The sequence below is a fragment of the Mesocricetus auratus genome, unplaced genomic scaffold (assembly GCF_017639785.1).
Source record: "Mesocricetus auratus isolate SY011 unplaced genomic scaffold, BCM_Maur_2.0 Super-Scaffold_100006, whole genome shotgun sequence".
Lineage (NCBI taxonomy): Eukaryota > Metazoa > Chordata > Mammalia > Rodentia > Cricetidae > Mesocricetus > Mesocricetus auratus.
In genome coordinates this window covers 10,324,633-10,337,001 of record NW_024429190.1, presented here as the reverse complement: position 1 = coordinate 10,337,001, position 12,369 = coordinate 10,324,633, and the positions used below count along the sequence as shown (strand labels likewise).

Sequence of the window (12,369 nt, the reverse complement as noted above, 5' to 3'; positions counted from 1 at the left end):
CAGGCACAGATTATGCTTTGTGGAGTGAGCATGAAGACACTCCTTGAAGAAAGATAATAAGTGGAGAAGAAAATTCCAAACTCCCCAAAGAATTCTTACAGAGGATGAATGACTTGGCAAATTACAGGAATGTAAGTTCTATAATGAAGAGGGGGACCTGACAGATGGCTCATCAATTAAAAGCCCTGGCTACTCTTCCAGGGGATCAAGTTCCGTTCCCAGCACCCACTCTGATGGTCACAACTCCAGCTCTAGTACATCTGACACCCTCTTGGCCTCTGTAGGCATCTTCACACATGTGCATGTGTACATGCACATGCTCACACACATGGGGGAGCACATAATAAATTTCTTCAAAAATTAATGATAAATATATAGATAAATGAAAGCTGGTTTTAAGGAGTTATTTTTTTAATTTGATTCTAAGTGGAATGCTACAAACTTGTACAAATGCATATTACTCATAACCTTGTAAGAAATGATTTTCTAAGAGAAGAACAAGACTCCTGATACTTTTAAATATTTTTATAATTTTTTAAAGCTTGGAGATGAAATGGAAGAACTCATTCAGCAAGCACAATCTCTAGAATGTACTTTGGAAAAACAGATGGATAAAAATGAGAACTTAATGACAGAACTAGCTGGGTAAGATTTTAATGTTTTAAATCTTTTCAATTAGCTTCATCGCTATTTATTATTTCATATTTTCGAGTATTTTATATATGAGTGCTATATTTACTTTATTTCCCCTCCCTCTGACTCCTCTCATGTCCCCCAAATCCTTCCCAAAAACATAGCCTCTTTTCTTTGATTTTTACTGTTACATATATGTTTGTGTGTAAAATATATAAATGCAATCTACTGAGTTCACTTGATACTGGTCCTGTATATGTGTTTTAGGGGTGACCACTTGGTGTCATACGACTTCATTGTAATTTCTTTATTTTGTGTGTGTGAGTGATGTGTCTGCATGTGTGTTTGCCCACCACACGTGTTCCCGATGCCCACCACACGTGTTCCCGATGCCCACCACACGTGTTCCCGATGCCCACCACACGTGTTCCCGATGCCCACCACACGTGTTCCCGATGCCCACCAAAAGAGGTGCTGGCTCCGTAGCAAACAGCGACCAACAAGTCCTTGCATCTTTCAATGACATCCACATCACTCCAGGGCCTAATCTCTGGGTTGCAGATTATCTTTAATAATTTGTCAGTGTTTCATGTTAAAATGGATAATAATAGTTACAAAACATCTGAATGTCTTCTAATACTTACTGCTCATGTGATATAAATGTCATAAAATTTTTCCTCATATTATTTGTTAAGCTTATAATTTGCCCAAGAGCCACAGACTATTTAACAAAAACCTCAACACCAGACATGGGAAGCCAGTTTTTGAGTTATTGGTCACAAGTTATCCAATAGACTCCAAAACAGTGTAGGCTATTGATGTTGTCCTTGAATATTTCCCAGAGGTTGAAAGTAAATTCCAGGGGCCCTGACCTGAATGCCTTCTCCCTAGCTTTAATGGTACCAGAAGGTGCTATGCAAGATTTACAGGTGGGGAAGCAGTAATCCTGCCTAGCTATGATGCCTATGGACTGCAACACCAGCCAGCATGATACAATATCCATAGGGTGCAATAGTGATATACATACTGAAGGCCACTCAACGCAAGCACAATCACAGCTGGTACAGGACCTAGACAGTAACACAAGGCTAGTGAGGTCTGGATCTGGGATCCACCTACAGCCACTACCTTACTAAAACAGTGCAATTTCTAACTATATTCTAAATATTTCTCCTTAAGCACACAGATAACTATACTTCTCACGCCTCTTCAAGGAAATGTCTCTTTGCAATAAACAGAGATCATTACAAAAAAATCACAACTGATCAAAATGAAAAGAGCAAGTGACTGTGTGGTGCCCTGTCCCAGGTGACACATCTTAACACAGCTTCCCACCTAAGGCTCAGGGGTCCGGGCAGAAGGGCGGGAAGGCTGTAAGAGATAGAGGAACATGGAGCTTGCTGAGAGAGTGTGTCTCCTAGAAATGTCAAGAAGCTGCAACCCTGAAATCTCATCAGCATGGCTTGGACAATGATGACATCAACAGACACGCTAACATGGGAGGGACTGTCACAGGCCTCAGCTCCAGACCGAGACCTGCAGGCAGCTAAGGCATGCTGAGAGTTGAGGAGACAAGCTTTCCCCACGAAAGAGCCTCCAGTTGGTTATCCAATATCAAGTGGTCAGCCCAAAACTGTATACATACAAGTAACATTATATGGGGTTGAGCAGTTAGATTTACATATTTAGAACTGAATATAGGTAACAACAATTAAAGAAATAGAGGCCATGAATTAGAAAAAGAAAAAGAGGGGTACATGGGAAAAGTTGGAGAGAGGAAAGGAGGAAAATTATGTAATTCTATTTTAATTTCAAAAAATAAAAAATTAAGATTATAATTTCAGGCTGGAGAGATGACTCAGCAGTTAAGAGCGCTTGCTGCTTTTCCAGAGGACCCAGGTTCAATTCCTAGCACCCACATGGCAGCTCACAACCATCTGTGGCTCCAGACCTGGAGATTTGACACACTCTTTTGGCTTCCATGAACATGAGACATGCTTGTGATGCACATACATACATGTAGGCAAAACATACAAAAAATATTTAAAGATTATAATTTCATATTTTCAATTAACTTTGAGACAAATGAGAGTTTCATGACTTACACTTTTGTTCCTTTTTATGATATTACATATTGTCTGCTTAAGTTATTAAATATTGATGCTGAAAACATGCCAATTCTGTACATTTTTACAGATTTAAGAAGTTCTTTGAGGAGACAAAAAAGAAGTTAAATAAGCTTGAAGGCACTGGAGATTTAAAAACCAGCCTAGTTGATATGCATATTCCAAGTAGTACACTAAGGCATGAGGTAATTTCTTCTTCTTTTTTTTTTTTTTTTTTTTTTTTTGGTTTTTTGAGACAGGGTTTCTCTGTAGCTTTGGAGGCTGTCCTGGAACTGGCATGAGGTAATTTCAATAACCTGTAAGATGAAATATCTCTTGCTTTGGGTAAATATAGCTATATATTCTGTGGTTAGTAAAACAAAGATTTAAAACAACAACTTCGCTGATTTGAAATCAATGAAAAAATATTTTTTTCTATTAAAGGTGAGCTGTGCTGATTCTCTTTATATCTTTATCTTATTTATTTAGGTTTATTTATTTGTTTTATAATGTATGCGTGGCTCTATGCCATGTGCATGCCTAGTGCCCAGAGGTCAGAACAGGGCATTGGATCCCCGAGAACTGGAGTTACAGATGGTTGTGAGCCACCCTGTGGGTACTTGGCACCAAACTCAGGTCCCCTGGAAGAGCAGAGCGACAAGGACTCTTGGACACTGGGCCATCTCACCTCCTTTTTATTTACTTTTTATTCCCAGTCCACATGACTAAATATCAGTAACAATCCAAAGAGCACTAACGCGAATGGCTTCCTGACACGTGAAGCAAGAAGCTGAAGCAGAGGCTTGAGGCCAGCCTAGGCCACAGGAAGACCCTGTCTGAAGAAAAACTGCAGTTTTTGTTTTTTGTTCTAAGCTCATTTTTTCTCCTTTTTCTAATTTAAGTTAGAAACAATCTTGTTTCATATGTCAATTCCAGCTCCCTCTCCCTCCCCTCCTCCCCATTCCTGTCCACCAGGCCCCCCCAGCCCCCCACCCAATCTCCACTCATATCCCCAGGGAGGGTGAGGCCCTCCAGAGTCTGTCATATCATCCAGGGCAGGGTCTAGGCCCTCCCCCAAGAGTCCCGGCTGAGAGAGCATCTCTCATTGTGAGATAGGCACCCAAAGTCTATTGTACGCCAGGGATAAATACTACCCAAGGCCCCATAGATTACCTAGGTCTCCTCACTGACACCCACATTCAGGGGGGTCTGGGTCAGTCCCATGCTTTCCACACAGCCATCAATCTGGGGTCCAAGAGCTCCCCCTTGTACAGGTCAACTGTTTCTGTGGGTTAAACCAGCTCAGTCTCTTTCTGACACTGGATTCCAGGAGTTCAGTTCAGTGTTTGTCTGTGGGTATCTGCCTCTGCTTTCATCAGTCGCTGGATGAAGGTTCTGTTTCCCAGACTCTCTGGCAGTGGGATTGTATGCTGGCACTCCCCTGATTCATGTCTAAAATCCATAAATGAGTGAGTACATAACATGTTTCTCTTTTTGTAACTGGGTTACCTCACTCAGGATGGTTTCTTCTAGTGCCATCTATTTGCCTGCAAATTTCAAGATTCCATTGGTTTTTTTTTCTGCTGAATAGTACTCCATTGTGTAGATGTACCACATTTTCTCTATCCACTCTTCAGTTGAGGGGCATCTAGGTTGCTTCTAGGTTCTGGCTATTACAAATAATGCTGCTATGAACATAGTAGAACAGGCGTCCTTGTTGTATGAATGTGCGTCTTTTGGGTATATGCCTAAGAGTGGAATTGCTGGGTCTTGTGGTAGATTGATTCCTATTTTCCTGAGGAATCTCCATACCGATCTCCAAAGTGGCTGTACAAGTTGGCACTCCCACCAGCAGTGGAGGAGTGTTCCCCTTTCTCCACATCCTCTCCAGCATAAACTGTCGTTGGTGTTTTTTATTTTAGCCATTCTGACAGGAGTGAGATGGTATCTCAGAGTTGTTTTGATTTGCATTTCCCTAATGGCTAATGATGTTGAGCACTTTCTCAAGTGTCTTTCAGCCATTTTAGACTCCTCTATTGAGAATTCTCCATTTAGTTCTGTACCCCACTTTTGAATTGGATCCTTTGGTGTTTTAGAGACTTGCTTCTTGAGTTCTTTGTAAATTTTGGAGATCAGTCCTCTGGCAGATGTGGGGTTAGTGAATATATTTTTCCAATCTGTGGGGGTGCCTTTTTGTCTTGCTGACTGTGTCCTTTGCCTTACAGAAGCTTCTCAGTTTCAGGAGGTCCCCTTTATTAATTGCCAATCTCAGTGTCTGTGTTACTGGTGTTATGTTCAGGAAGCAGTCTCCTGTACCAATTCATTCAAGGGTGCCTCCCACTTTCTCTTCTAACAGGTTCAGTGTGGCTAGATTTATGTTGAGGTCCTTGATCCATTTGGAGTTATGTTTTGTGCATGATGAAAGACATGGATCTGTCTGTAGTCTTCTACATGCCAGCATCCGGTTATGCCAGCACCATTTATTGAAGATGCTTTCTTTTTTCCATTGTATATTTTCAGCCTCTTTGTCAAAAATCAGGTGCTCATATGTGTATGGGTTAACGTCGGAGTGTTCAGTTCGATTCCATTGGTCTATCTGTCTTTTTTTTTTTTTTTTTTGCCAATACCAAACTGTTTTCAGGACTATAGCTCTGTAATACAGCTTGAAGTCAGGGATGGTGATGCCTCCAGATGTTGCCATGTTGAAAAGGGTTGTTTTGGCTTTTGTTTTTCCATATAAAGTTGAGAATTGTTCTTTCAATGTCTGTGAAGAATTGTGCTGGGATTTTAATGGGGATTGCATTGAATCTGTAGATTGCTTTTGGCAAGATTGCCATTTTTACTACATTGATCCTACCTATCCAAGAGCATGGGAGATCTTTCCATTTCCTGGTGTCTTCTTTAATTTCTTTCTTTAAAGACTCAAAGTTCGTGTGATACAGGTTAGCATTACCCCAAGGTATTTTATGTTGTCTATGGCAATTGTATAAGGTGATGTTTCTCTGATTTCTTTCTCAGCCCTTTTATCAGTAGGGCTACTGATTTTCTTGAGTTGAGCTGTAAGAGTTCCCTGGTAGAGTTTTTTGGATCACTTATGTAAACTATCATATCATCTTCAAATAGTGAAAGTTTTACCTCTTCCTTTCCAATTTGTATCCCCCTTGATCTCTCTTTTTTTTTTGTCTTATTACTCTAGCTAGAACTTCAAGTACAATATTGATGAGGTATGGAGAGAGTGGACAGCCTTGTCTTGTTCCTGATCTTAGAGGAATTGCATTGAGTTTCTGTCCATTTAGTCTGATATTGGCTGTTGGTTTGCTGTATATAGCTTTTATTATGTTTAGGTATGTTCCTATTATCCAAGATCTCTCCAAGACCTTTATCATGAAGGGGTGCTGGATTTTTGTCAAAGGCTTTTTCAGCATCTAGTGAGATGATCGTGTGGTTTTTGTTTCTCAATTTGTTTATATGGTGGGTTACACTGATGGATTTTCATATGTTGAACCATCCCTGCATCCCTGGGATGAAGCCTAGTTGGTCATGGTGGATGAATTTTGTGATGTGTTCTTGGATCCGATTTGCCAGTATTTTTTTTTTTTTTTTGGTTTTACGAGACAGGGTTTCTCTGTATTGTTTTGGAGGCTGTCGCTCCAGGCTGGCCTCGAACTCACAGAGATCCACCTGCCTCTGCCTCCCGAGTGCTGGGATTAAAGGCGCGCACCACCACCGCCCTGACCGATTTGCCAGTATTTTATTGAGTATTTTTGCATCAGTCTTCATGATATTGGTCTGAAGTTGAAGTTCTCTTTCTTAGTTGTGTCTTTGTGTGGCTTGGGTATCAAGGTAATTGAAGCCTCAAAGAAAGAGTTTGGCAAAGACCCTTCTGCTTCTATTGTGGGGAATACTTTGAGAAGAATTAGTATAAGCTGTTCTTTGAAATTCTTCTCCAGCTCCTGTTAATGCTGGCAGATGACTTAACAGCAAGCAGTCAACCATTACAATGTCAAAATCATAAGCACCTTGATGGTTCTATTTGCTAGCAGCGTTATCGGGCTACAGTTGACAGGCTATGAAAGTCAGTCAGTTTGAAGTATACATTACAATTTAGCAACACGGTGGATATTCACAGATACACAAATATCACCTCAATTTTTTAGTATTTTTATCATTCAAATATGTTCTAAATCTCTTAGCAATTGCTCTGAGATTTAAGGAACCCAGTACACTTAACTGCTGTCAAGTTCATCTATCTGAACAGAAAGACACACAGTCTGCATTCCAGCTGCTTTGTGTCTGGCTCCTTTTATTTTTTTTTCCGAGACAGGGTTTCTCTGTGGCTTTGGAGGCTGTCCTGGAACTCACTTGGTAGTCCAGGCTGGTCTCGAACTCACAGAGATCCGCCTGCCTCTGCCTCCCGAGTGCTGGGATTAAAGGCGTGCACCACCAACGCCCGGCCTGGCTCCTTTTATTGAGTATACTTTTATTGTTCAGTCTGTTCAAACACCTGTGCATACTTCATTTCCTGTCCTTGCCGATTAGTGTCCTGTCATATGGGTAAGCTGTACATTTTGTTTATGTGCTCACTGATCGATGGGACTCTGGGCTGTCCCCACTTTAAATTTTGATTGCTGACACTGCTCTGAAAGGTCTTAGGTGCCAGCCAGGATCAGGGTCTTTCGGAGCAAGCCTTAAGTTCACAGACCAGAGCAGCAGGGGTGCGTGTACATCCAGAAAGCTCCATGAGGAGAGGAGCAGGGGGCAGAAGTCTGGCCATGCCAGCCAGTCCTCCTCCTCCACTATAGAACTCTCAAGCCTTCTGTTCTTGTAGCCCAGACACCGGAAATTAGGGGCCCTGGACCCTGACTGGCATGCAAATAAGGTTATAAATGGGGCCGACCAAGGAAGAATTGTCAAAAAGTTATCAGGAACTCCATTTGCTGTGGTTTCACCTGTTACTTTCCTGACCTGATTCTCCTTGGAGCTCTGCATGCAGTCAGGAGGGGTTAGGTCCCCTGAGTCCCCTTGCTCTCAGGAGCCCCACGTGGGGTGGGAAACTCTTCATCCAGTGAGAGCTGATGTGATCAGTTTATGCTTTGCTGAGTCCCTAACATAGTAAGATCTGGCCTTCAGTGGTAGCTGGCTCTTTCTCTCTTCTCCACTGAATCCTTCAGGCTCTCACCTAGTGCTTCCTTCTTTGTTCTCATCTCCTCAAATCATGGCCACAGAATCTGTGACCAGTTGACTGCTGACAGCATTGAAGTTTTATCACTTCATTCTAGTTCACATGAGTGTCTTTACCAACATGACATCAGCTTGTCTTGTTGGGAATTAGATCATCATCTTACAGTTGACAGTTAGATTCCTTTTTGATGTGTTGTGTGATTTTTTTTTGGGGGGGGGATGGGGTATGACAGACAAAAAAAGCAAAACAAAACAAAACCAAAAACACCAAATCCAAAGCTGGGTGGGATGGTGCATGCCATTAATCCCATAGCTCAGGAAGCAGCCTGGTATATAGTGAGTTCCTGGGCAGCCAGAGGTACATAATAGAAAGGCCCTATCTCAAAAAACAAAAAAGAAAAAGAAATTAATCCACCTAAGCCTAATGAGTTTGTCGTGGTAACTGACAGGAGCATGGGTGACTCACCAGCAGCTGTGTCACCCAAAAGACCCCTCTCAGCCTGAGTGATGACTCTTGGAAGCTGCACCCCAGGAGTTCTCCTCACAGCTTAAAGGCAGCTCTGCAGGAGAGCTCACTCTCCCCAGCAATTACTGTCTTGCCCATCAGCCACCTTAGTGAGTTGCAATAGCCCATGGGCTTCCTTGGCCTCCTCCACTCTGAGAGCCTCTTTCTCCCTCCAGCAAGGGTGCTTCAGCTTGGAGGAAGTGGATACAACACCTGGCGTTTAGCTTTGTGCTAGAGCCAAAGTGGATCCTGTTCACAACACAAACTTGATTCTCGAACACCTCAGTTCCTTACATTCATCTCTTACACCTAAACCACTAGAGTCACACAACCCAACCCAAGTTTCACAGGGCAACAGGTCAGCCCATTAGAGGAAATTCATGTCCAGAATACAGCCCCTAAATATCTGTAGTAACCAGGGAACACAGCAATGAAATTGTGATCATAGCAATAATTTAGTAAGTATTGCTCCCCTAGAGAAATTCCGGTACAAGCTATGTCAGACTAAGTCTTAATCCCAGAATTTGATGGCAAAAGCAAATGGATCTCTGTGAGTTTGAGGCCAGATGGGTCTATACAGAGAGTTCCAGGTTAGTGAGGGATACATAGTGAGACCCTGTCTTAACAAAACAAAAGCTCCATACTGGAAATTAGTTACCAAAACAAGCTCACACTCAGGAGATGGGTCTTATGAGAGACTTCAGTGTTTTAAATCCACCACCATAGAACATCAATATATCTAAAGGGAAGTCATCCTAATTCAGCCAACTCAATTTTGTCACTACTGTTGTTTAATGTGTTCCTGTATTTTATGGAATGAGTCCACAAAGTTTACAAGGCAATGCTCTTGAATCAGAACATGTTTTTAAAAAAATCATGTCAATAGCCAGGAGGTGGTGGCGGTGCACGCATTTAATCCCAACCCTCAGAAGGCAGAGACAAGTGGATCTCTGAGTTCAGAGACACAGAGTGGGTTCCAGGACAGCCAGGGCTACATAAAGAAACCCCGTCTCAAAAAAAAACAAAACACACACACACAAGAAAGAAATGAAGATAAATTAGAGGCATTGAGTATTTGGGAGGAAAGGGCCAGAGACTTCTGTTGGTATGTGATTTATCATCATGTTATTAATAAAGGAATAAACTAGGCATGGAAAATGACAGCCGTGGTTCAGGTGTAAACGAGGAAGATGTGTGAAAAGAGTTTATTTTTGTCATTCCTGCTGGATTTAAATTTGCCTATTTTCTGGGTAATCCAATGGAGTGCATTCTAATGGTCTGCTACAGAGTATAACTTTAATTTATGACAGCTGAACCAGCATCGGTTGTCTATTGGTTTTATGTTAGCCCAGCCTCGGTTTATGTCCTTCACCATGAATCCCTACTTTTTATTCATACAGTTATACAAGCTGAAAGAAAACTGGGAAACTACATATTACAAATATCTACACATGGTTGTAAAACTTCAGATTATGGAGCAAGAGCTAATAGCAATAAAGACAGAACAAAGGAAGAGTGGATGCCTCCTGGAGGACCACCAGAGCTTACAAGTTCTTCCCGGCAGAAGCTGGGCACCAGAGCTCGCGGTAGGTGGCATGAGAGCAGGGGAACCACGCAGAGCCTGAGGAGAGCAGGCAGCTTGCAGAAAGCTTTTTCCGTTTTAATTAATCTACAGCGAACCTGAATTCATTTCAGCACAGCGGTGATGTGGATTCTATCCCTTGCATTTTCTCCTCTTCTCATAGCGGTGGACTTTGTAGATTTCTGAATGGCCTGCATCTCTCTCTAAAATTTTCAGTGTATGTCATTGTTCTGGTTTCTATTGCTGTTAAAAAACAAAACAAACAAACAAACAAAAAACCCACTGACTAAAAACAACTAGGAGAGGTGTGCTGGCTACTTTTATGTCAACTTAACATAAGCTAAAGTAATCTAAGAGGAGGGAACCTCCATTAAGAATATGCCCCAGCTAAACCGTGTGTTGCACACCTCTAATCCCAGCACTTGGGAGGCAAAGACAGCCTGGTCTATAGGGCACGTTCCAGGACAGCCAGGACTACACAGAGAAACCTTGTCTTGAGAAAAAAAGAAAAAAGTAGGTGAAAGTGAGCAAGCCTTGCCAAGCCAGTAAACCCCACCCCTCCATGACCTCTGCATCAGCTCCTGCCTCCAGGCTCCGGCTCTGCTAGAGTTCCTGCCCTGCCCTGACTTCCTTCCATGATGGACTTGGAAGCGTAAACCAAACCCTTTCCTCCACAACGTGCTTTGGTCATGGTGTTTCATCACAGCAACAGCAACCCTAAGACAGGAAGAAAGTGTTGCAATGACTTACACGACCTGCTCACAGACCATCACTGAGAGAAGCCAGGGCAGGAACCGAAACCAAGCAGGGCAGGAACACCACTTACTGGCTGGATCTCCATGACACCGCCCCCAGTAGGCTGGGTTGGGCCCTCCCACATCAATCGCTAATCAAGGAGATGCCCTATATCCTTACCCACAGTCCAATCGGATGGAGGTAATGCCCCAAGGGGGGTTCCTTCTTCCCAGACGTTCGTATCAAATGGACAAAACGATTATTGATCCCCCACAATATTTTAGACAATCATTTGCAACTTTTTTTTTTTTTTTTTTTTTGGTTTTTACGAGACAGGGTTTCTCTGTTTTGGAGGCTGTCGGTCCAGCCTGGCCTCGAACTCACAGAGATCCGCCTGCCTCTGCCTCCCGAGTGCTGTGATTAAAGGCGTGCGCCACCAACGCCCGGCCAATCATTTGCAACTTAAGATAACTGAGAATAAAATTTTCTATGTGAAAGTTAAAACATACCATTAAGTATTTCCTTCCGTTACAGTTGCATTTTTAAAATGTTTTTGAGCTGATTCTTTTGTCCTGCAGTTTGTGAAGCTACATTGTAGCTAGCATAAGGGTGACTCAGAGTAGAGTTAGCAAACCCAGGGCCAAGGCTCAACTGTAGCACCGTTCACCGGGAAAGAGTATACTGATTTTATGCTTTAAATTTTTATCAGGTTTCCGTTTTGTTTTGTTTTGTTTGAGACAAGGGTTCATATAGACCGGGCTGACCTCAGATTCGGAGACCTACCTGCTTCTGCCCCTCATGAGTCACATGCCTGCCTGGCTTTGTGTTTTAAATGTAATACAGTTGGCATTAGTAATAAAACTTTTAAATTCAAGCATCTTATTTAACATACTTACAACTGCCTTTGAGTTTATCGTTTTTTTTTTTTGTTGTTGTTGTTGTTTTTTTGTTTGTTTTTTTTTTTTTTTTTTTTTTTTTTTTTGGTTTTTCGAGACAGGGTTTCCCTGTGGCTTTGGAGGCTGTCCTGGAACTCACTCTGTAGACCAGGCTGGTCTCGAACTCATAGTGATCCGCCTGCCTCTGCCTCCCAAGTGCTGGGATTAAAGGCGTGCGCCACCAACGCCCGGCGAGTTTATCGTTTTTAACTAAAGGGAACAGGAATAAAGTAACTGTTCGAAGATTAATTATTTTGGAATTTTGTACTTTTTGCTTTAGACCCAAGCAAGAGATCAAAACAACACTGAGGACTTAAGAGACACTAATGGAGTTGTGACATTAGACCAGATGGAACTCAGAATTAAAAACTTGGAATCTCTCCATGAAGGAGGGGTACGAGAGCCTGAGCACCACTATGCCGAAGAGAGCGGCATGATTCCGCCGTTGAGAACAGAGCTGGGCGAGCAAGCCAAATGGAGCCCCCGGAAATAGCAGACGACAGACTCGGAGTCAGAAAATGAGTGTGCACTTGAACACACTCAGGGAGGCTCTTGCTTCTTCCCCTTTTACGTTAGATCTCTGTGGCCTTTGCCCCCTAATGCTCTCATGTAGCTAACGTGATTCATTAGTCTTTTAGATTAGTATTCTAAAGCTCTAAATCAGGCATTTATATTCTTATTAAACTACTTTGT

General features: G+C 42.3%; 1 protein-coding gene across 1 annotated transcript in view; it reads left to right on the top strand.

The window, feature by feature from the left end:
* Window positions 1-12,369, top strand: part of LOC101838290 (ankyrin repeat domain-containing protein 30A-like) — a 120,181-nt gene extending 107,812 nt beyond the window's left edge. The window contains exons 21-24 of the mRNA XM_040746629.1: window positions 542-645; window positions 2,830-2,944; window positions 9,825-10,010; window positions 11,957-12,369. Of these exons, the coding sequence (XP_040602563.1) occupies window positions 542-645; window positions 2,830-2,944; window positions 9,825-10,010; window positions 11,957-12,169 (618 nt within the window). The 3' untranslated portion in view covers window positions 12,170-12,369. The remainder of the gene's footprint in view (window positions 1-541; window positions 646-2,829; window positions 2,945-9,824; window positions 10,011-11,956) is intronic.